General features: G+C 37.6%; 1 protein-coding gene across 9 annotated transcripts in view; it reads right to left on the reverse strand.

Annotated features, from left to right (window-relative positions):
• Positions 1-19,567, reverse strand: part of LOC110102317 (SWR1 complex subunit 2) — a 64,397-nt gene extending 44,830 nt beyond the window's left edge. For 2 of the 9 annotated variants that reach the window (XM_020830610.2, XM_020830609.2), the window contains exons 1-9: positions 19,334-19,566; positions 15,651-15,720; positions 15,215-15,286; positions 15,029-15,087; positions 14,693-14,954; positions 7,628-7,703; positions 7,436-7,555; positions 7,167-7,235; positions 6,736-6,781 (exon numbers count right to left, since the gene is read on the reverse strand). In XM_020830610.2, the coding sequence (XP_020686269.1) occupies positions 6,736-6,781; positions 7,167-7,235; positions 7,436-7,555; positions 7,628-7,703; positions 14,693-14,954; positions 15,029-15,087; positions 15,215-15,286; positions 15,651-15,720; positions 19,334-19,398 (839 nt within the window). In that variant the 5' untranslated portion in view covers positions 19,399-19,566. Of the gene's footprint in view, positions 1-6,735; positions 6,782-7,166; positions 7,236-7,435; positions 7,556-7,627; positions 7,704-14,692; positions 14,955-15,028; positions 15,088-15,171; positions 15,287-15,650; positions 15,721-19,333 lie in introns of those variants that run through there. The other 7 variants (XR_003701202.1, XR_003701203.1, XM_020830613.2 and 4 more) reach the window with 7 other exon arrangements.
• Between the last annotated feature and the right edge of the window lie 881 nt (positions 19,568-20,448).

The raw sequence follows: 20,448 nt of genomic DNA on the forward strand, positions 1-20,448 counted from the left end.
TAGCGCAACCTTAGCGCAACCATAGCGCAACCATAGCGCAACCATACATTTCGTAATTATTTAGCTTCAAGAAAGAAGTTTCAAATTCCGAAAAAAAAAAAAATTATTACCTCATTGAACATATATGCTAGTTATACAACTATTACTAAACCAAAAAAGTTACAAGATAGCGTAAACCTTTCGTATCATTTGCTTCATTCATTTACGAAGAGAAGAAGCGTGAAAAATCAGAAAATAAACATTTGAACATTACATTAAACAAATAATGAAAAAATTATAACCAAATCCTAAACCCTAAAATTTAACATATAACTTAAACGCAACGAAAGCGCAAGTAAAGCGCAAGTTAGGCGCAACCATACCTCTTCCTGATTTATGATCTTCTACAGGTTCGTCGTCTACCTCCGGCAGGAATAAGCTAATGCAGAACCGAAGGAAATGGAGGAATCCGAGAGCGCTTACCAGAGCTGGAGCTGGAGTAACAGTGAAGATGTCGCGCGGCGTTTCCATTCTTTATTTGCCGAAATTCAAATGAAAAGCGTTATCGGGTCGGGTCGCTAACTCTGAAAAGACATAAAGCGTTAATATTAAATTAAAAAAAATCCTAACAGATGGCGCATTTTTATTGGCGACCGAACGGAGAGATGGCTTCGGTCACCTGACCCAATAATTTGCCCCGAGGAAACATCAGCCCGCATTAAATTATGATTTACTCTCTGGTTTGACTTTTTATTTTCTACTAGATTAATAATAATATTAGTAATAACTCATTACTAGTATTATTATTATTAATCTAAACTGATAATAGCGTGTCAATCAATTCAAAAATCATCTCGATTTGCGCAATTTTCTCTTCTTCTGCACATTTTGTCTCATTTTGCATGTCGACTGTCTCAAAATTCATGCCACCAATCTAGATGATCCAAATTAAACATAGAAAATATAGTTCTTAAGTATTTACGTTATTCCGATCGCAATGGAGAAATCCGTTTCGCAAACGAACATCATTTGGAAAACGACGAGGCCAATTTTTCCTCGAAATTCGTGTTATTGCAACGATATCCGTGCCACCAATATGGATGCTTCAAATTGAATAAACAAAATGTAGTTTTCAAAGGTTGACAATGTTCCGGACGCAACGGCGAAGTCTGTTTGTCGATCCAACATCGTTTGATCAACCTCGCGCCTTAATTTCAGGTGTCAGTCGTCCCTTTTGACCTATCTTGTCCGATTCAATGGCGAGGGGCCTCAACCCAGCAGAATTCAGTGTCCTAATCGCAACTATATCATCTGTTTGGCATTCAGAGGTCATTTGACCCCTTAAGTGATGCATTTTGTCAATGCACGCATTGCCTAAATCATCGTTTTCGCCTCTTTTCGCATGGTTTTATGTGTAGGGGTCAACACATGTATAAAGGGTTAGAAATAAACTCTATTTCTTCCCCTATAACATTAGTAGCACTCAAAGACAAAAATCATGGACTGAGTATTAGAAAACTTAGACTTATGGTGCATGCTCCCTCTAGGATAGAGACATTAAATATAAAAAACTTAGTGACACATTTTCCTAAGATTAGAATGTCATAATTTATTAATAATCAATCAATAAAATCAGAAATAATCCAAGTTAAAATGCATTAAAATACTTAATTCTAAATCAAATCATAATTAATATACATAATCATTAAAAGACAAACTTGAACATAAAACTGAACTAAGTCTAATTAAACAATTAATCACCCTCTAAACAAACCTAAACTAAAACATTTTAAAATAAAATACTCCTAAAACTCAATCTATAATTTATTGAACCCTGTCATAATTAATTACACTTCTAATCAAAAACACCCCTGATATTGAATAATAATAAATCAAATACTAAGTAACTGAGTAAACAACATAAGAAACTTATTAAGAGGCTTAATCATAACCCCAAAATCGGGCTTGTTGTATACTCTCCAATGCCCTTCTCAATTGGGATACATGAAAAAATCGGATGTATAATCGCCGATGGTGGTAATTTCAGGCAGATGCTGCCGCTCCAATTTTCTCCAATACCTCATAAGGTCCAAAGTACTTTGGGGCAAGCTTCCTATTCCTCCTATTGGCGACTATCTTCTACCTGTATGATTGGAGCTTCACGAACACCCTTTCCCCCATGTCATACTGGACATCCTTCCGATGTCCATCAGCTTGTTTCTTCATAATCTGTTGTATTCTCAGCAGATGCCTCTTTAACTCTTTAAACACTTTGTCCCTCTCCTCCAAGTACTCTTTAATTGAAGAAACTGGAGTACTCCTACTCTCAAAATGCACCAAGTGAGGTAGATCTCTTCAATACAATACCTTGAATGAGGTCATCTGAGAAGCAGAATTATAAGAGGTGTTGTACCAGTACTCAGCCCATGATAGCCACTTGACCTAAAGACTGGGTGACTCCGACACAAAGCATCTAAGGTAGGTCTCCAAGCTCCTATTGACCACTTTTGTTTGGTCATTTGTCTGTGGGTGGTAAGTGGTGCTCCTCTTCAGAACTATCCCCTACAATCTAAAAAACTCCCTCCAAAAATAGCTGAGGAACACATTATCTTTATCTAAAATTATCGCCTCTAGTACTCCATGTAATCTAACCACCTCTTTGATGAAAGCTGAAGTTACTTTCACCGCTGTGTATGGGTGTCAGGGTGGGATGAAATGAGCATTAAGATGCATGAGACCCCGAATATCCTAGGTGGGTGTCAATTAAATCTTGAAATCTTTGATTCGAGAAATATGAAATATTTATTGCATCTTAATCATTGGATGATCAATCCCAGGGGAATTCAATCCGACCTTTTCCACATAGGCTAATAAGCATCAAACAATGCTCTGCTTAACAACTTTGGATAGGTCAAACGCCTTAGATAGACATCAATCAAATTCACTTAGGTTGAGTGAAATCATCGAAATATTTTTCATCATCCAACTTGAAATAAAATAGAAACCATCAACAACTCTTTTTTATATCATAAAAGTATCACACATATCAACATAAACATCTAACACATATAATAATCACTAAGAAGATAAAGTGATACAACAAATGAAAAATAAACAATACACAACCTACATTTTCATCATCACTAGAAAATATCTTACTCAGCTCGCTTTCAATATCAACTTCATATGAATCAGAAGGGGAGTCATCAGAAGCCTGACTAGGTCTTAAACCTTCAACCTCAAATCCGGTCTTATGCTGTACCAGGTGAATTCCCTTCAAAAAGCCTCGAATGAAGCCTTCACCAATGCACTGCTACTCAAAAGCCTTCACTTCCTCATCATATATGTGATCGTAAGCCTCCTGAATGCGATCCTGGATAATAGTATTGAAGGCTATGGACTTCTTAAATTCTTCGATGACTCTCAGAGATCCTGGTCCAGATTCGGCCCTAGAAATAGCAGCTTCTTTCTCGGCTACAAAATTTTGAAATCCCTTATTTTCAGCTTCAAGGGCCACTATCTTCTCTCCAGAGATTTGTTGATCCTTCAAAAGCTGGTTGATCTCGCTTATATATCTACCAGGTCAATGTGGAGTCAATCTATTTGTTGGTTTTGTGATAACCGACGCACAGGTGGTTCAATACATCCTCTGGAATATGCAACATGGCAGGAGAGGAGTTGGGGGGAACTTTACTGGTGCTCATTAAAGTCTCCTCCAATTTCTTCCTCTTTGATATAATCTAAGGATCATCGCCCTTCTCCTGTCACTTAGGAGCAACCTTTGAAGTTGGGGCAGGTGGCTCTTAAACTCTGGTTGACTTCTTCAGATTATTGCGTTAGACCTCCCAGTTTGAATGGACAACCCAACCTTAAATAGAAATTTTTCTATATATTTGTTCAAGTAGAGAACCTCATATAGAAGATGTTTAACGCTAGGAATGTTGAGAATCTTCATTATTTCTTCTTCTCCAACGTATAAAGGGACGGACAGATCCTTCATCTTCTCCCATTTCTCTATATGACCTTGGTCATTTCTCACAAAAAAATGCACTGGTCCAACTCTTCGACGGATCTCTGGTACAAATGTCCAACCATTTGGATCTGAATGTTATACATCCCTGCGCATCACAAGTAAAACAGCCCATCCATGAAAGGCATTCAAGTGTCAGAACAACCCCTCGATTTCTAAAGAAGGCAATTAGTCCCACCACCACTAACATGGCTCTACACGAAAATTAGGAAAGACTAACTCCAAACATTGCTGAAATACTGATCAGCTCCATAGGAGGTGGAAATCATAGCCCCGCTCATACACTTGTCTCGTAAACTGTCAGGTATCCTGGAGGAGGAAGGCATGTTTGAAATACTGATCAGCTCCATAGGAGGTGGAAATCATAGCCCCGCTCATACACTTGTCTCGTAAACTGTCAGGTATCCTGGAGGAGGAAGGCATGTTCGATCAAATGAGATATATCAATTATTATCGTGGTTTCGATTATGAAATTATTGATCTTTTATCCGAATTAGAATAATCAAACAATTGGTATAATGGGAAATTTTTGGTGAAGTTCTGGCTATTCGGGACCTGTACACCCAAGATTGGATTATTTTAGAATTTCAAATCACGTCAAAAATTTTCCATGAGCTATAGTGCGTATCTTCGGACATCTGGAACTTCGACATCCGAAAATAGATGGAAAATTGATATATCATCAAAAAATTACCATGATCGGACATGAATCTCAAGGAAAAATCAAGTTGGAAACTTCCGAAATTAAGATTGGGACCATCCAAACTCTGATTTCAACAAACTTACAATCAAACTGAAAGTCTCACAAATATGAATCCAACGATACCAAATCTGACTCAATCATAGCCCAAATGGTTCCGAATTAGTGACCCAAAGCATTGTTGGACGGTTCAAACCACAATTTGGATTATCAAATGGTTTCCAAACGTGACATGCTTATAATCGAATCGAGCGGTTCGACGAGACGAATCCAACGCCAAAGATCACTGAATTTTGAAATCACTAATATGTTCAAATGTCGAGTGAACTGTGCACCATCAAGGGAATCAACATCGGCCGTCCATGCAAACCACTCTCAACTTACCCTTGATCTTCTTCCTATTTACTAGCCATACTACTCTAGGAAATTTATAAATAGACCTCTCATTTCTCATGGAAGAGGACACCAAGCAAAGAAGCAAAAAGAGATATCAGAGTTCGCTCTTGCCATTTAGCTCCCTCTCGACCACCGCTCGGACTTCCGCCGAACTTCCGTCGGACCACCGCCTAACACCGGACTTTGGTCATACCACAAACTTACGCCCGGACTTCTGTTGAACAACTGCACTGAACTTCTGTCGAACCACCGCCTAACGCCGAACTTCCACCGGACCACCGCCTAATGCCCAGACTTCTGCCAGACCACCGCCTAACGCTAGACTTCCGCCGGACCACCAACTAACGCACGGACTTCCACTGGACCACCTCCTGACACGGGACTTCCACGGGACCACCAACAGATGTCTAGACTTCCGTCGCACCACCAACTGACATCTGGACTTTCGCCGGACCATCGTCTGACACCGGACTTCCGCCGAACCACCAACTAACATCGAACTTCCGCCCGACCAAACATCGCTGAAGCAGTGTTTGACCTCCGTTTGTAACTAGATTTCAACCAAATGGTTGCTTATTGCAATCTGATCCCCTTCAAAGACGATTCAGTCATTTGTAATATGCTCAAAAACTAATGGAATTATTTCAACAGGGCATGACCCCGTGAATTTTCCCCTTTTCAGGGTTTTCACGCAAAAAATCTTATGTTCTCTATTTGTGTGCCGAATATTCGTTCAATGCTGAAACATAAAATTATGACTCTACAGTCATGTATATTCTAGCCCGCAACATATAAATATATAGGTATTATATCTTATAACAATTTCAAAAATTATATATTAAAAATCAGATTAAAAAAGTTAAAAATCATATAAAATAATTGAATAGGTAAAAATATTGTCCGTATTCACAATACGTAAAATAATTTTCCGTGTTTGCTCTTTTGCTAAAAAAATTTAATTACCCTCCTACTAAATTAAATTTTGATAATGCTCCTTTTAAAAAACTAGCCGAATTTTCTCAACTTTTGGATTAATACTACTTCTATTCGGTATTTGTTGGGTTTAACTAAAATGTAACTTTGCAATGCAAAAGCATCCAATAAAAAGAGATTAATTCCTTGACATGTCATAAACTAAGATTCCAGAATGGTATCCCTTTCTTTGCACTTTTTTTTTTTTTTTGCTCCCTTCTTATCTTGTACATAATCTTGCTAAACAATGAATCTTCTATAGACATAGCTCAAAACTGGGCATTAAGGTCTCAGCTTTATTCATTCATGCATGCATAAACACACTCACAAGGACGCACACACAAAATAGGCTAAAAATGTGAATTTGGAGTATCAGTGTCATCATTACCATAGCCTCTTGGATATCAGGTCACCAAACACATACATCGGTGCATTAAGTCATATACCATTTCATTACCATAGCCTCAAGGCTGGATATCAGGTCACCTAAAACCATATACTGTAGAAAAAACTTATTCATGAGACATAATAAGGGACCGTCAAACAAATGCACCTATAACTGAAAAGAGCAGGAGTTGTTTCCAACAAATAGGTTCTTATAAGATGGAATCAAAGGATATGCGTAATTATTATGCATTCTAAGTCAAGAAGAACATACTTGGCGGGCAATCCAGTAACAACGCAAAGAGATTTCCCAGAATCTGCTGAAAATGTCATTTCATTAGTAAACAAATATAAGAAACATGGGAACTAACACAAGCACATATTTGAATCAAGTATACGTCTTAATAAGGCAGAGTTCCTTATGCATCTTAATATGATATATTTGAATCTACATAGACAAGAGTACATCAAATGTTGCCAACATAGACTGGAACATCTCTAGATGCGGTACAGATATGAGGCACATTGAGAACTTGTGCAAAACAAAGTATTATTAAATCATCATTATCATTAGTCTTATCTCAACTATTCAAAGTATGTTAGATAGGAAAGACAAGATGAGAACAAAAGAGTAAGAGGAAAATGTCTCTACATCTCTACACATGCATTAAAGTTATGTCACAGAAAGGGATAGCATACACTTACAGGGAGCTGAAGCTGTATGAAGTTCTGATTTAAATGATGAACCCTTCATGAAGTCTAATAACGATTTGCCTGAATGTTCATTTTACAAGACAAAATTAAAATTAAACCCTACTAAAAAGTTTAAAATTCCCAAACTCTAATAAGTAATACAAGAACTGCAAGTAGCCAAAAAGAGCAAATATGGCTACAAAGGAAGTAGTGCCGTGTCAAACATTTAGTACAAACTTCGGCCAATTCTGAAAGAAAAACAAATTGAAAGAATATAATACCATTTCTTGAAGTAAATCTTATCTGAGGACCCTCACATTCTGCTTTATTAACAACAGCCCTTTTCTTCACTTCTTCTTCCCTTGCCAAAACACGCTCCAAATTTCTCAAGTTCATAATCTCTAGAAAATTTATTATTTATTCATTATTTAGAACTTCAAATAATAATCTCCCTTCGTATTAGTAACAAATACCTGTTTGGGCAGCCTCTAGCAGCATTTCTTCTTGAGTCATTCGCTTTTCGTCGCCCTCCTTTTTCCTCTTTATTGGCTGCAAAGAGGAAACCATCAAAGTAAGAGAATAACAATTACATTAAAAAAGAAATTTAAATTAAATAATAGATTAATTCAATTGCATATTAAAAGCATAACATGCCAATTATAATGAATTCAAAGAGATGTTTGCGGCACAAGTGAAGTTACGTCACAGATCTTGGTACAAAACCTACTATAAAATAAGCGGAGTTGCAACATAGGCCTCGAAAGAAACAACTGCATCGCCGATGAAGTTGCAACATAAATGTAGAGGTGTTAGTGACTACAACACGAGAAATTATGACATAATGATAAAAAAAAAAGACGGCCGCACAAGCAAGATTGTGGCGTAGCACTTGATGAGGCAAGGATTATGGAAAAAGTGGATTTGTTGTGTAGAAGTTGAGGAAGACAATTGTGGCACAGGATTGTCACATTCATTGAGATGACTACACGATGAAACCAAGGTTGTAGCAAGAGCAATGAAAGAGACGAATGCAATGAAAGTAAGATTTCGGCTCAAGCCTTGAGTCAACGGCTTTTATTGCGTTGGCAAAATTATGACAAAAATTATGACATATGTATTGAGTAAAACGATTGCACGCAATTAAATTCATGGCATAGGTCTAAATGCAATAACAACTATAGTGCAAACAGGGATGCAATGTATGTCTTAAAAGTGACGGATGCATTGTAAGCAAGATTTAGGCACATTTTTTTAAGCAGAAAGACTAACACAAGCATGGTTGTTGTGTTGGTCTTGAAGGAGATGCGGCCACACAAGGGAGGTTGTGATATAAGTCTAAAAAGAGTTGATTGAGGCACAAGCAAGTTTGTGATCCAGGCTGTGGAGGAGATAGTTATGATGTTAGTGAAGTTGCAGCATGGGTCTGGAGGCAACAACAACTATGGCACAAGAAAAGTTGTGATATAGATCATGAGAGAGATTGTAGCACAAGAAAACTTGTGGCACTACACTAGAGGCATTGCAGCTACAAAGCAAGGTAGCAATGTAAGCACAGAAGAAATGGTTGCAACGCAAGTCATAAAGGAGATAGTTATGATGCAAATAAAGTTAAGATGGAGTTCAAAAGATATATTTCTACAATGCAAGCAAGGTAGTAGCATAGGTCTTAAAAGGTGATAGTTGCAGCTAAAGTAAGATTATGACATAGATCCATAGGTAGATAGTTGTGACCAAAGTAGCATTACGGTGTAGGTTTGGAAATGACGAACAATTGGTGTGTAAGTGGGTTGATGACATGGGTCTTTAAGGGGACGAATGTGGCACAAGCAATGTTGTAGTGAAGGTTTGGATACAATGAAGACTACAACCCAAGCATGGTCAGGATGTAGATTTTCAATGAGATAGAAAGCCCTATGCAACCTACACAGCATTGAGTGAGACGGTGCGCAATCGGATAGCTTAGCAAGTTACTCTTAACAATAACGACCCATGGGTCCAATTCCAAAAGCCCTAGGCAACCTGATGGGCAGCATCCCTCTTCTTTATATATGTTCACATAACATGCATGAAGAAGGCCTATCCAACTTGGTTCATGCCTATCCAACTTGGTTCAAATCATATGGCTCCATTCGGGCTCCTAATCACGAACTTTTATTTGGTCCGGTCACAGGACATAGCTCTACGTTTGGCCGCCGGAAAAATCGCACCACGCGTTCTCACTATTTACCGTGTGCCCCGACAACCTGACCCGGAACGGACCCAAGATTGCTCGGTATTTCTCGATTTTAGCTAGGTATTGCTCGGTATTGCTAGGTATTTGTCGATTTTGCTCGGCAATAATCAATACCGAGCAATACCGAGCAAATACCGAGCAAATACCGAGAAATACCGATTTGTACCGAGTTGTACCGAGTTTTTCTAAAAAACTCGGTACAACTCGGTATTGGTCTTCATAGAGCGGTATTTCTCATTATTGCCAAGCAATACCTAGCAATACCGAGCAATATCAAGTTGTACCGAATTTTTACCTAGCAATACGCGAACATAGCATTCCCGGGTTCCGGACCGGGTCAAGTCGTCGGGCCGCGTGGTAAAGAGCAAGAGCACGTGGCGACATATTATTGGCGGCCGAACGTAGCTCTACGTCCGGTCAGAGGACGTAATAATTGTACCCTAATCACGCGACAAAGTGTTGATGGATTTATCTCGATGAGTTCACTAAAGGAAAATCGCCATTACCGACAGATTTTTCCAGCGGAATTTTTTCCGTCAGAATTTCGGATGTATTTCTAACGGATCAAATGAAATATTTTCATCGGGTTTTATGGCGGATTTTAAGCAAATCATTTTAATGTTTTATTTTAATTAATTTTCAATTTTATAATTTATTTTAATTAATTAGTAATTAAATAATTTATTTTAATTAATTATTAATTTAATAACTTATTTTAATTCATTATTAAATTTTATATTTTATTTTAATTAATTCAAAATATTATAATTTATTATAATAAATTTTGAATTATTATAATTATGTATTTATATAGTTTAAGTATAATGCAATAGAAAATTTAACGCATTTTACATTGCAGCATAATGGTTGTCACGCGCAGGAGGGAGGAACTTGAGTTCGGATCCCACGGCGGTCACGTGCGCGGGCGGGCAGCAGGGCATGCAATCGGGCAGTGCGGGCAGGTAGGCCTATGTTGCAATGATACAAATACGGCGACACGGATATGACATGATACGAATACGGGACACGTCAATTCTTAAAAATACAAGATACGGATACGGCGCGAATACGGCATTATAATATATAAATCATACATAAAAATTAAGAAAATAATCAAAGCGTAATATCTAAAATGACAAAGAAAATTGAAAGCAACATCATTTGTAGCATTGTATCTTATAATATCAAAATAAAAGTAAGCATTAAATATTTAAATGTCTAGTACAACAACAAAAACAAAAATATAAATTGTCCAGCACATGAAATTTCAACTATTCAATAGAATGAATGATAGGATTAGCTTCTTTCAGTGGTTTGTCTTTGAATTTCTATATCATGTTCAATAAATATCATAGCTTCCAATTCAGACTCATCAAGTGAAAGATTAGCAATTTCTAATATTCTCATATCCTCAAGAGATTCACATCTATCTCCAGCAACATCCCACATCCTGTTGTCTCCTTCCATATAAGTTAGAGTTTTCCTTGAGAAAAGCCGAAGGTTTGTATGCACATAAACTAAATCTTTAGCGCGTTGTGGAGTAATTTTATTTCTCTTCATTGATTGGATAAACGAGTATGTGCTCCAAAATCTTTCACAACAAGATGAGGATGAAACTTGGCCAAATAATTTTATGGTGATTGTTTGAAGTAGAGGTGTTGAAGCTCTATGTATAATCCACCACATTTTTGGATTAATTCTCCACCTATCACGCAATGACTCTTGGTCACCAAAGTCCTCTAAATAACCAAAAAATTTAACAAACTAAATATTAACACTTCTTCTCTCATTTGAAAAAAAAATGCTTCAAACATGTCTTCTTCATATTTGAAATTTCTAAATCTTTCTATGGAGAAACTCTTTGAGGATCCTCTTAAAGCCATTCTTTAATTGAATATCTTCAAAAAATATTAAAATGAAATAATGAAAAAATGTTGAAATTACTAAACAACAAATTATGAATTAATAATGAAAAATGTTAAAATTTACCTGGGATTTAGTGAGTGAGCCAAGTAATATAAAGGTGTATTACTTTTGCTCCACCTTTCTTCTAGAATAGCATAAATAACATCTCAGAAGCTTGAGTCTTCATGAATTGTCTTCCTCTCATGTATATATATAATTTCTTTTATTTTGGCAAGCATTGAATCCCATATTTCATAAATGAGATGTAAACAAGACTTATCCGTATCAGCTGCTCTCAACATTTCATAAATTGGATATGTGAAATTTATGATGTATTCAATCTCATCCCACCATAAATCATCTAAAAGCTTCTCATTTACATATCAAGTATTTCCAACATAATCTTCCCTATAATAGGATCATTTGTCACTGATCACCATAACTTGAAGAGTATTTTTTATTTTTTTGAATCTTCTCAACATCACTATAACTGAGGCAAACCGAGTTTCAGCAACTGCAAGCATCTTCAAATTAGAGAAATCATTGAACATAGAGTCTCATGAATTGATTTATAATAAAATTCCTAATTACAACTACATCTCCAACAATCATTGTGATGCAATAACATTCATTGTAGGTGATTTTGTTTGCCTAGGTATTCTTAGCTGCACAAATGTTCTTCAAGGCAAGATTAAGCGTATGCACAATACATGGTGTCTAAAAAATATGAGGATAGGCTTTCTCTACAACTAGACCAGCAGCTCTACAAAAAGATGCATTATCAATAATGACCTGGATGATGTTTGAAGGCACCACCATCATGATAACTTCTTTGATTAAATTAGAAATGAAAAACTTATCCTTGTACTGTCCTTCACAGTTTACAGCTTTGATAAACATAAGATAGCTCTCTGTTACAGCCATGAAGTTGATAAGTTGTCTTCTTTGTGGATCTGTCCACCCATCACAAACCAAAGTAACTCATTTTTTTCCTTCCAAACTCCTCTAGTAGGCTCGAGCAACTTCTCAATATTATCCCTCTCTCTTTGCAACAACTTCGTTCTAATGACATTATATCCTAGTGGCACGTATCCTACAAGATTATTATTGCATGCATAGGTAAAGGCATTCTTGTAATGTGGATTCCTTGCTAGGTTAAAAGGAAGTCAGTTGAGTAAAACATTCTAGCTATTTTCCCATCTAGTTGTTCTCTCATTTGTAAATTAATGCTTTCTCCAAAGCACTATCTACAACATGTTTTCTTCTTTTTGGTTCAAATCCCTCCATCTGAAAAGGCCCCTTATTAACAGTACTGTCATCACTTCTAATTGAAGAAGATGATAAAGGATATGAAGCATAAGTGCTTGGAAGTAGAATATATTTTGAAAGCTCTTTTTTACTCCTTTGCTTAGCTTCACTGATTATTTTTGTAATTCAGCCATTTGTGATGAGCTTATATTCAGACATACTTTAATTCCATGACCACTAATCTTCAACAAACGAGCTTTCACTCTATAATATGATCCTTTGTATGCAGCATTATAAAAATTGCATTTGAATGCAATATTGCAACCCCCTTCTGATGTTTTACCTATTTTTGTCACATAACGCTACAGAGGTTTATTATCTTCAATATTGGTCTTTGATGGACCATCATTAGACCCAATTCCTACACCACTATAGCTCATTATCCTACGAATGATCGATACAAATTAATCCACATGAATTTGAAACATGTAAATTTTTAATTAAAAGTGTAGATATGTTGCGCCTATGCCGAGGGTCCAAGGGGGCGCTGCCCCTTGGCGGGGTTCGACCTTCTCGATACTACTTGGTACCATTCGGTACCCCTATGTACCGAGCAGTACCAAGTTCTAGTATCGCTCGGTACCGAGCGGTACTGAGCAGTACGAGTACCGAGCAGTACCGAGCAGTACTGAGCGGCACCGAGCAATACCGAGTAGTACCAAGTACTAAGCGTTACTGAGTACCGAGCGGTACCAAGTTCCGGTACCGAGCCTACGATTAAGAAAACAAAGAACGAAGAAAACGAACCTTCAATGCTCACGTCGCTTTCACTGTTCGTGTTGTCGAGTCGCTCCGTCGACGAAGGATTCTATCGGCTTTAATGCTCGCGTCTTCGAGCCTCTTTGTTGATGAAGGATGATCCTGTCCGCTTCTATGCTTGCGTCATCGAGCTACTCCTTCGACTATAACGAAGAAGACGAACACCTGTGCAGAAATGAAAAACCTAGCTCGTCGAAATGTTTAAGCCGCATAAATGAATAGGGATATCGAGCGAATAGCTGAAATGAATAGGGCAAATTGCGGGTTTATTTTTTTTTTTTTAATAGGACACGCGTATCAGATATGCGTGTCCGATTAAATTTAAATAATATTTTAATTGGACATGGCAAAGCCGTATCCGACACGTATCTGTGCCGTATCGGAGGCGTATCCGTATCGGACACGTGTCTGATACAGCATGCCTCATAAATAGGCGTATCAGTGCAACATAGGTTGGGCAGAGCCAAGCAGCAAGGGAGTCAACCGAGCAGCAGGGCAGTGGGGCTGGCAGTCGGGTAGGTGGGCAGCACCTGGGCAGGGGGGCAACGGGGCAATCAACTGGGTAGGATTTTTATTAATGTTTTTTAAATTATTCTGACGGAGAAAGTCCGCTGGAAAATTTGTTCGGATAATTTTTTGTGCCGAGAAATTTTCTTGACACGTGTTTTACCGTCGCAAAAAATTCCGCCGGAAATTTGCTGGAAAACTTCCAAATCAACCGGAAACTGAACAATTTTTTGCTGGAAAATCCGCTGGTAATAAATGATTTTCCTTTAGTTGTTGAACTATCTGGCAATGTTTTTATGGTGTTTTTATCTCATTTGACTTCTATTTTTGATTTTTTGAGATAATTAAACATTGGTTCAATCATCTTGAATTGTTGTAAGATATGTGCATTGAGTTGAAATTACTCAAGTGCGAATTTTTATGATCCCAACAATAATACTATTTAGTTGATCATAATAGCAACATTACAATATTATTTAAAGCATTCATCAAAAAGGTATAATGTTGAGTCAAAATTTTAAAGTAATTATCAAATTATTACAATGTTCATAAATGCTAGCTTCTTGTCGTGGTTATATCATAAAGAGTGCTCTCACTATGGCATACATCATGCTTCAAGAAACATCAATAGAAATTTTGTTTCGCGAGGAAAAGAAAAAATAAGCTAGATCACGATAGTATCATATGTTAGATTACATCATTAGGCCAATCAATGAAACTAAGCAACAACCATCAAGAACTTAGAAATGCAGCTCTTAGAAAACACCCATAATCTTTCTTAAATAAGTGTTTGATGAAGATTTCAAGCACGGCATGGAATACAAACCTTCATTGTTGCTTGCAATGCAGCACGAATTGCATCTCTTTCTGCTTGCCTCACAATGACCGAAGTTCTAGTCGACTTCCTCACCGTCCTTTCACCCTCTAATTCATCTGTAGCATCTTGACTTTCAGCATGTGTAGGCTTATGTGATTCTTGAAAGTTCCCAATTTTAGAACTGTACTCAAGCTTTGAAAGAACCTTCTTCTTATTTTTCTTTTTGGCAACTTGCTTTCCAGGGAATATCAACCTCTTTTTAACTGGAAGCCTAGGGAAAGACTTGTATGTTAGGACATGTAAAAGAAACCCACCTCAAAAATAACAATTCAGGCATATTTTCACATAATAAGGGAGAACCTATCTTCAGCAGGATTTTCAGCTTCATCTTCTTGCTCAGGTTCCTGTTGTAAGAAAAATGAATGCTCATAACGAAATTAGTAAAATATATAATAGGAAATATATTTAACTAGCAAAATGGAACTCACAAGGAAAATAAGTTTAGTGCATTTGATGGGCATGGATACTCACATCCTCCTCAAAATCACTATCAAATTCATCAGGCACTTCTTGCTCTTCTTTGTAATTGTCATCATTCTCTTCCTATAGAGAAAAATCACAGTAAGTGAGCATTAAGTAATACAGATTCTTCATAGCAAGCAGATAACAATAGATAATTTCCAGTGATCACTAACTCAACGTCTCAAACTAGCATACAACTTTAGTGAATAATAAGCAAGATGAATGATGAACACAAAGGCATCAACTAGAATCACAGGTTTCAATTTCATTAGTGAAGAATTAAAAAATAAAATATCAATTAACATTTATTAAGTCAAATTTGCATAGAGAACCTCAAATGAACCTTATTTAATGAACTATTCAAATGACTATTATTAAGATAAATCAATGAGAGATTCATCAAATTGAAGTATAAACTTGATTCAACAGTACTGCATAACGATACATCTTTAAGAGCATCTTGATTCCAAAAACGTTCATCCTCTTCTATCTCTTCATCTAGTAATTTAGTCATCCTGGCAAAAAAAAGTGAAATGAAAGAAGTTAATAGTTGACCCTCTGATACGAGTAAAAAATATGCAGTTAACTTCGAGTTCAAATATGAGAAAAAATTCTGATGGAAGTTTCAAAGTGGTACTTCTATCCTCATTGCATAAAAAAATGGATTACATGTATGCCACTTCGATCATACTAACATGAAGAAATAAACAACAAAACAACATTTTATTAAGCTCAAGCAATTCTCTAGTTACAACAAATAATTATTTCCTTCAACATAAACATGTTTTAAGATAGTGCTCCTATGATTCTCTGTTTAAAATTGCGCAATAAGAGGCACGCCTCAAGGCTTCGAGGCTTGCGCAATTTTCCTCTTAGCAGAGGCGCGCCTCTAAGGCGCAATTGCGCAATTAGAGGTGAGGCGTACGCCTTATCAATCCGGTCCCACCTACTTAAAACGAAGCCTTTTTTTCCCTTCCTCCTGTTCGGTTCCAGCTAAACCCGAAAAAAACATCTCCCGCGGCCTCTGTTCACGAACGTGACCGCCTCCCGCAGCTCGGCCTCCCTTCCCGCCAACTCTCCCGCCGACGTCGCCTCTCACCGGTAAACTTGAAGTGTCTGGCCCCCCTCTAGGAGAAGTCCACAATCGATTTTAGGTATTTTTGTTTAGTTTAGGGTTAGATTTTTCAAGTGAAAAAAAAAAATCTAGGATTTTTTATTTCTTGAATTTTTTTGTTTGTTTTTGAATTTTTGCATTATGAAACATGGTTAGAGGCAAGGAAAAGGCAAATACGTCATTGCGGCGTGACCCTTCTTGAAAATATAGTGTGCAAGTTGACATAGGAGGCGGCGAGAAGACGTATGTGTATTTAAAATGCAATTTTTGTGAGAAAGTGGTGATACAACCTCTAGGGTCTTAGCCTTGATGAGAAAGTTTTCAAAGAAGGAAATCATTCGCCCTGCAACTACTAGGTATGTTCTTACATTTGTGCACTGCAAATCATTATCAATTCCTAATGTATGTTCTTATATTTGTGCACTGCAAATCTACAGGTTTGTCACATCTTATTTGACACTGCAGAGCCTGTTGGATGTGAGATAACCTCTGGAAGCAATGTTTACATCAACAGAATGGCTTAACTCTGCGTGGGGGAAGAAAAGTGACTGGAAGGAAATAAGAAAAATAATTCTAAATGATAAATTTTGGGCTACTGTGACATATGCCATATTGAGCACAAGACCCTTAGTGTAGGTTCTACGTTTAGTGGATGCCGAGAAGAAACCAGCTATGGATTTTATTTATAATGCTATGAATGAGGCCAAGGAGTTGATTGCACACAACTTGAGAGAAGAGGAGGCAAGTTATAGAGAGATTTGCGATATCATTGATGCTCGGTGGGAGGTACAGTTACATCGTCATCTACATGCAGCGGCATATTATCTCAATCCTCAATTTCAATATTCAGAGAGGAAATCTTCAAACACAGAGGTGAAGCTTAGTCAGTATCATTGCATGGAACGACAAATACCAGAGCAGACAAATAGGGAGCTTGCAGATTTACAACTTGTTCTATTTCAGAATAAAGAGGATTTTTTTTGTCTGCATGCAGCAAAATCAACGATTGTCAAACGGTCTCCAGGTATAGTTATTTTGGTAAATGCAAGACACTTTATTAAGTTATGATTATCATTTTTCTTTTTGAAAACAGTTGAATGGTGGATCCAATTTGGTGATTCCACCCCTGAGTTACAGAGTTTTGTTGTAAGAGTTTTGGGCCTCACTTGTTCTTCTTTTGGGTGTGAGCGAAACTGGAGTACATATAGTTAAGTGCAAACAAAGAGAAGAAATCGGCTATCAACACTCAGAATGAACTCTCTTGTATATATTATGCACAACAAGAGGTTAAAAGATAAGGGTTGAAGGATGATGAGGACCCGTTGGTGTGTGATGATATGTCATCTGATAATGAGTGGTTCATAGATGATGAGACAGATTTGCCATTATCAAACTTACAGCTAGAGGATCTAAGTGTGGATGTCTTGAGAGGCGCAGCAGATCAAGTGGGCACATCAACTAGTACCACACCACACACATTCACTAGGTCTGCAGCACAACAATCAAGTAAATGTATTTCACAACTTCTTATATGCTATTGCATTATATTTATATCAAGTGAGCAATTAACATAATAATGAATTAATGATCATTCTTATTGAACAGGGAAAAAAAAAGTGAGTCATATTAAAGATGATGAAGATATGACATTCATATATACAATTGCAGAAGAATATTCCCTTGAAGACCAATTTAGTGATGGGATATGATTGAATTTTATATGTTCATTCTTAATTGTACTTTGGGAGCTCTGATAGACTATAATTTTGTGGTTTTGTACTTTGGAACATGCTTTTATTGCATCTGATTTCTTAATTTCCACTAATTCCACTTGTCATTTAGATGTTTTTATTGTATGATAGAATCTTGCTATTATTTACGTGCTAAAATCCTTAAATTATCATTTACGCAATTCTGCTTACGCCTCGCCTCACAGACGAAAACCGCCTCGAGGCTTATTTACACAATTTTAAACCTTGCTATGATTCCTAGCAAAGATTAAAATAGTACATAAACATTTTGAGCGCCTATGACCGGAAGAGTACATAGACATGCGCATCCTCCCCACCTTCAAAGGTTCACAAAAAATGGCATAAGCATGCAACCATGTCAAAAATTACAGCAGCACGGATAAAATTAATCAACATATCACCTGCTTTGTGTTTGCAAGAAAAAAAAAATGATCCATGTTTAGGTGATTATCCTAACCAAATGCAAATTATATAAAATACATTGTTTAATGACTTATGTTTAGGATGTCAGGGCAAAAATGCTAGTCTGCCACTCATAGCCAAGCAATCTTGAGTTTCATTCATGATCTATATCTAATAACAATACTAAGATGCTTAAATGCAACAAAACCCAATATGAATTAAAGAAATATTCAAGTGCATTTAATATAGGATTTTTTGTCATTCAAGCACAACATAATATTGTGTGTGTGTGTGTGAATTGCCATTTGAACAGAAATTTAAAAACAAAAAACAAATTCCCCTTCACAAGACGAGGTGAGCTACAATAAAGCTAATAGAGGCAATCGTTACCCATAATTAGGGTTCGCGCCTTAAACAACTGAGTAAATTATTTCCACATCTCTTCCCTACTACAAGACAATTCTACTAAAGATTCTTCTTCATTATTTTGCATAATGCTCCGACCTTGTACCCTGACAGATTTGGGAGATGAAGCATAATTAGATTACTCAATAATAATCCCTAGCAGCCCCACTAAGTAGCTTCATTTAGGCACTCAAGCCTGTGCATTCGTGTGTCACAACAAATGAGCGTAGCTGCATCAGCCAGATTCCCTGGATCTCTATCAAGCGAGTCAAATTTATGTAAGCCACCAACGGAAGTCGATTCAACATGCAACATCTGAGATGCTTTATTAACTCTAGTGCACGCATCCAATTAATCAATCCATATGTCCTCTTAACGCCTCGCTGCGTGTTCGCAAATTACACCTCACCATTCGCCGTCTGTAAAGTCAGAGAAGAGGTTTTAAGAGATGCATACCTCTTTCCTCTAGTTAACCTAGAAGAACGCTCGAGAAGAAGAATTTGTTCCTCAGGATCCGCCATGCTTGTAAGCTCCGGCGATACAACGCACCTTCCTATGCCCCGCGAACTGACCTGAGCAGTTTTCCGAATGAGATATCCTTATTCCCGACAGGACACAGGCAACGCTCCAAATTCGCGTGGAAGCTAGTTAGATTTTGGGACCCGATCAGACCCAAATCTAGCTCCAAAAATTTGGATTTAGGGTAGATCTTTAACAAATAGGTGGGTTTTGAATTTCATTTTTGACTCTCATTTTAAAAATTGAATCGGAATCGAGTTAACTTGGAAATTCAAATTTTATCCGGAATTCACTTGAGTCCTGTTTCCAGTCGCCAACTTGCCCCGCAACGCAAGTCATGTCGCGCTCTCAGTCGTGAATCCGCTAATCTTGCAAGCACAGGCATAACGCACCATGCACAGTGTGCACCAGCATGCACAACTGCAGCACCCTCTCCGACCTCATGTGGTCCTTCCAAGGCGTCCTCCTCACTTGCGCACAATGTGCAGTCCCGCACGGCCGCACCCATGCACTCGGTACTTGCCCTGCACGCCGCACCCACGCCCTCATCTGCTTGCACATGCGCACTCCCGCGGTCCCGCCAGCATATTTGATGGTAATCTTGTTTGATTTTTAATAATTGGAGTGTCATCATATTGTGTCTAGTGGTAAGGTTGAAGAGTATTATTTTGTGTGGTGAGTGTGGATTGATGGCATGGACAAAAAGATATACTTAGCTTGGTGAGCGAGTTTAGTAAGAACCTTATGTGAATATGGACAACACCAAATTTACCACTCACCATGACCAATAGGAAATGGAGGAAATACTAACAAAGACAGTTCAAGATGCCCTAAGTAGCCTTCCAGAGCAAGTGTGAGCTAATAACATGCTCGAGGGATTCTCTAACTCAGTAGCTCGCCAGAGGCTCTCAGAGAGAGCACTTGCCACTATCAACACCCACGATACCTCAAGGTATTGCACCTTCCACAAAGACCTCGGCCACAATATAGAGGAGTATTGCCACTTTTGAGGTCTAGTGGATGGACTTATAAAGAAAAAGAAGTTAAAATAG

The sequence above is a fragment of the Dendrobium catenatum genome, unplaced genomic scaffold (genome assembly GCF_001605985.2).
Source record: "Dendrobium catenatum unplaced genomic scaffold, ASM160598v2 fragScaff_scaffold_716, whole genome shotgun sequence".
NCBI lineage: Eukaryota > Viridiplantae > Streptophyta > Magnoliopsida > Asparagales > Orchidaceae > Dendrobium > Dendrobium catenatum.